The following is a 5,326-nucleotide window of genomic DNA, read 5'->3' as shown; positions in this document are numbered from 1 at the left end:
ATATATATATATATAAGAGCGTTGTAGTTCGCTTGAAACATTGTAATATTGAAGAATATAGAAAGAGGGCAAATAGACAACTTCTGACATTGCGGAAAGTTTAATCAACCCTTTATATTTCAGGCGCAAAGGCCCATCATTAGAAGAAAAATAAGTCTAAGAGAAGTCCAGTTATGTAGGATCCGTTAATCCATTCAAATTCCCGAGCGTTTATGAAATAAGTACCATGATGCTATTTATGATCCACAGACCGCGTTAATCTTTTAAGCAATGTTCCAACGGTGACCACCTCGTCTTCAGTTCTGGTGTAGTACATTTAGGATTGCCTTATCTAACGTAATCTTCAAACATAATGTATCTAGGAGTACATTATTCATTGTGTCTATCTAACACTATATCAAATAGTGTGGCCTTCGGACTTAGTCTATCTAGGACTACACTGTTTAATGTCTTTCTGTCATAGTGTATCTAAGACTACATTATTCAATGTGTCTTTCTGACATCTAGAACTACATTATGTAATGTTTCTTCTAACCATAGTATATCTTGGACTACATTATCCAATGTGTTTTTCAAACATAGTGTATCTAAAGAATACATTATTTAACATGTCATTCAGTCTCCAAGGCTACTTTAATCGATCTCAAGTATTTTTCTTCGATCAAATGAATCGATTATACTTTCTTTCTTCTCCTTTTTCTTTTTCTTTATATCTGGAAGGTCGTTACGGTATTTGCGCCAACAACGATAAGTCGAAACCACTTCACCACCAATGTAAATACATCGGTGAAATTAGAACTTGAATGAAACTTGTAGCTAAAAGCGGTAAATCAGAGAAAGTTGTGTTTTATATCATCTTCAACGAAGTTCACAAGACGATATATTAGAAACATCTGGAAAGAGAACATGGCGTCGAAACCAGCCAGTGGAAACTAAGCAAATAACGGAAATACGAATGTGTGTGTGTGTGTGTGTTTACGATCAATACTGTTTTCTGTATATCTATCAAGCACGGTTCGAAAGGAAGAAAATATAAATCATATCTTGCTTTTCGGGGACTTTGACACTGAATATACGTGAATGATATGTTTAAATATTCACATGACAAATACCTTCGAGTAAAATATGCAGCATCGCATATAAAAGTTAAAAGTTACAATGACCTCAAACAGATTCCTTTCACAAACACAAACACTTCCATTTGATTCTTCTGGAAGAAATAAGAAAAATGAGATTGTGTAGCGCTCATACGTTTCTCAATAGCTTTTTTGAATTAGATAAAGTGAAATATGTTTGTTAGGATGTTTGGCGCTTTTCAAAAACCTTCGTATTGTATCACAGAAAGAAACAAAAAAGAAGAAAAAACAAGAATAAGCATTCATCGTACAAGTGTTCTTGTTAGGATCGAAACTTGTAATATTATTTTCTATCTTTCAAAATATTTTCTGGTCTCACAAGCATCAGATTTTCAAATCACGTGTTGCCTGAATGATTTGAGTAATAATGAAAAGACTTTATATAGATATGAAATATCGGTTTCAAATTTTGGCACAAGGCCAGCAATTTCGAGAGAAGGGCTAAGTCGATTACACTGACCCCAGTTCTCAACTGGTACTTATTTTATCGATCACGAAAGAACGAAAAGCAAAGTTGACCTCGGCGGAATTTGAACTCAGAATGTAAAGACGGACGAAATACCGCTAAACATTTTGTTCGGTGTGATAACGATTCATTTCTACTCTTGGCACAAGGCCTGAAATTTGGGGGAGGGGAATAGTCGATTACATCGGCCCCAGTGCATAAATGGTACTTAATTTATCGACCCCGAAAGGATGAAAGGCAAAGTCGACCTCGGCGGAATTTGAACTCCGAACGTAAAGACAGACGAAATACCGCTAAGCAGTTTGTCCGGCATGACAACGATTCTGCCAGCTCACCACCTTAGATAGGCATGAAGTCTTAGTAAAACTAATGAAATAACATGAGATTAAAATGTCGATATCTGGGATATTTATTCTTCATACAAAAACATGGAACGACACAAACTTAAATATTTTCTCTCGGAGAAAACTGCTCAAAAGCAGTTTTACTTCCGGTTCTTTATGTTCCAAGGTCAACTTTACTTTTCATTCTTTCAGGGTCGATAAAATAAAGTACAAGTGAAGTACTAGAGGCAATGCAATCGACTGACCCCCTTTCCATAAACTTATTATCAATAAGGTGAAGGTAGCGAGCTGGCAGAACCGTTAGCACGCCGGGAGAAATGCTTAGCGGCATTTCGTCTGCCGCTACGTTCTGAGTTCAAATTCCGCCGAGGTCGACTTTGCCTTTCATCCTGTCGGAGTCGATAAATTAAGCACCAGTTACGCACTGGGGTCGATGCAATTGACTTGTCCCCTCCCCCGGAATTTCAGGCCTTGTGCCTAGAGTAGAAAGGATTGTTATTATCATTAAGTCGTTATCGCGTCGAACAAAATACTTAGCGGCATTTCTTCCGACTCCTTATGTTCTGAGTTCAAATTCCACCAAAGTCAATTTTGCCTTTCAACCTTTCGGGGTCCATAAAATAAAGTGCCAGTCAAATACTGTGGATCAGCGGTAACAGCTAACACCTTCCTTCTAACATTATGAACCGCATGCCGTGTTTCGTCCCCTCGCCGCTAATCGCATAATCCCTAACACTCAACAAGGCACACAATAAAACCCAACGAACGACATCACTAAACGCTCTTCACTGTTAGCTTTGTGTTGCCCGGATGACCCTTTTCTTACTTCTACTATTCCTACATTTCTTCTTCTCCTCCTCCTTTTCTTTCTCTCTTTCTTCTTCTTCTCCTCCGTCTCCTTTTCTTCCCTTCTTTCTTTCTTTCCGTCTTCTTATTCTTATTCTTCTCCTCCTTCTTTTCTTTCTTCTTCTAATCCTTCTCCTTTTCTTTCTTTCTTCTTCTCCTCCTCCTTTTCTTTCTTTCGTCTTCTTCTTCAGCTCGAATAACAACGGGCACCCCATATCCATGGTAACGCTTCTGATACTTATTGTGCAAAAGGAAGAATGAAACGACGAGACATCGTTTGCCGCAGTATGAAGTAACACAAATAATATAACATATTCTGATATCTTCCAACAGAAGACTTAATCCGAACATTTGTGACACTGGGGACTCCATTGGGTATGGCGTCCATCTTACGCTTGCCGTGGAGATGGACAAGTTTTTCTCGCCCCTAACCAATCCACTCAGGCTTACCCCTTGAGGTTTCACTAGAAACATTGGCCTGATCTACTAATCTTTAAATTAGTGGTCCGGTACAGAGATTATCTAAGTTTGGTGGTCGAGTACAGATTATCCTAGCTACGATGTTTACATGACCAACTAAAACTGTACAAATTGACGAGAATTTTGTTAACTTGCAATTGTTGGTTATTATGAATTAAATTTCAAGAGGGATGTGCTCAATCCTGTTTGCAAAAGATTTATTTCTAGGAACCAAATAATGTCATTTGATGCATTTAAATACTTAATCTAGGATTTAGGAGATATGCCTTACGCTGGGTAGTGTCCGCACAGAAAAAATACGGCATAAAAAGATGCATCTATTTTCCTTTGAGATGTGTGTGTGTGCGCAGAGCGAGCACACACACACAGTTGATGAAGTCGATGTTTTCTCTATCATTAATAATATTTTGTTGAGTCTGTGGAGCGTCATATTGTCTTAATGCCTTATTATCTAACACACACACCGATTCGATTTCCACTCATTTATTATTTATATTTTTTTCTTCTAAATTTTCGTTGCTTTTGTAACCTTGTCAATATCGATTGTAGATTTTAGATGTCATAAGGAGAGTAAGCTAAATTTTTTTAAACGAAGGGAAAAAACTCCGTAAAACATTTTTCAAAATTTATTCCCTTAAGAAAGAGACCGCGTATAACTTGAAAGGCAATAAGTGTTTCTAATCTAGACACAAGGCCTGAAATTTGGCGAGGAGGCCGTTAGTTGATGCCATTCACCTCAAGTACGTGACTGGTACTTTACTTTATCGACCCAGAAAAAATGAGAAGTAAAGTCGACTTCGGTGGGATATGAACTAAGAAATCGGAAGAAATACCGCAAAACATTTTTTCCATTGAGTGTATAGTATGTATGTATGTATGTTTGTTTGTGTGGGTGTCTAAATATATGTGTGTATGCGTTTATATGCAAGTGTGTATATTTGTGTATGTATAGTGTGTGAGCTGAAAAAAATGTGAGAAATTTTCTTTTTTACTGAAATTGCCGAACAAAATGAGATAAAACATGATTTTTAGTTTCAGTTTTGTGATACCATCTCCGAAGGATAGTCCAGAGTGGATTGCACTGCAATCCTCCAAGGTTCCATTAGTATGGGGTTAAAGAGAACGACATCTTCCCGATTAGAACATGGTGTGATCGAGTCATTATCGTTCCAGCCGTGACCGTCCAGTCTTTTTTTCTTTTTTTGTATATGAAACACAAGTTCTACTTTTTCTATCATTACAATTATTTTTAAAACCGTTATCGCGCCGGACAAAATGCTTAGCGGCATTTCGTCCGTCTTCGTGTTCTGAACTCAAATTTCGTCGTTCATTTTTTCGTGCTCCTTAAAATAAGTACCAGTCAAGTACTGGGGTCGATGTGATTGACTTCCCCCTCCTCTCAAGACCTGCTGGTCTTGCGCCTAAAATTTTAAATAGTTATTCTTTTTTAAGACAGTATGATTTGAAGAAAATTTAGCTGTTATTTTTAGCAAGCCAAGTGACCCCGTACATGCTTGCTCGTTAGCTTCACATTGATATTTATTTTATTCCAACACGAACAAAAAGTAAATTGGTTCAGAAAGTTTGTACATGTTAAAAAGACCGGTTGCATTTTTCTTAAGGATATCACTTTTTTCCTCTTACACCGCATTTGTAATCATGACAACGGTTCGGTTTACAGAAAGTAAAAAAGAAAAAGCAGGTAAAAATCGCATTTTTTGTTGATTTTATACCATTTTGAATCGATAGAAAATGAAAAGAAAACCAAATGGTTTTAGGACAATTTCGTATTTATCCTGATCCATTTGCTCGGAATTGGCGAGGAAAACGATCGATGAGCAGCCGACGCTTTCACCTCGGAATTGGGTTTCTCTCTTCTAAAGGAATTCCCTTAAAATATTCTTTTAAAAAACATTAATGATTTCAATGACACCTTTCGAGTTTTTGTTTTGGTGTTCTTTTATCACAGCCAGGATATAAGCATGTTTGTGTGTGTGTGTGTGTGTGTGTGTGTGTGTGTGTGTGTGTGTGTGTGTGTGTGTGTGTGTGTGTGT

At 37.3% G+C, this 5,326-nt stretch overlaps 1 protein-coding gene across 1 annotated transcript in view; it reads left to right on the top strand.

Annotated features, from left to right (window-relative positions):
* The first annotated feature begins 4,864 nt into the window (after positions 1-4,864).
* The window catches only part of LOC106868586 (dynein regulatory complex protein 8), a 10,273-nt gene continuing 9,811 nt past the window's right edge, over positions 4,865-5,326 (top strand). Inside the window, exon 1 of the mRNA XM_014913917.2 lies at positions 4,865-4,974. Coding sequence (XP_014769403.1) covers positions 4,932-4,974 — 43 coding nt within the window. The 5' untranslated portion in view covers positions 4,865-4,931. The remainder of the gene's footprint in view (positions 4,975-5,326) is intronic.

Source organism: Octopus bimaculoides, chromosome 11, assembly GCF_001194135.2.
Source record: "Octopus bimaculoides isolate UCB-OBI-ISO-001 chromosome 11, ASM119413v2, whole genome shotgun sequence".
NCBI classification, from domain to species: domain Eukaryota; kingdom Metazoa; phylum Mollusca; class Cephalopoda; order Octopoda; family Octopodidae; genus Octopus; species Octopus bimaculoides.
Note: the sequence above shows the minus strand (reverse complement) of the source record. Positions and strands in the feature narration are given on the sequence as shown.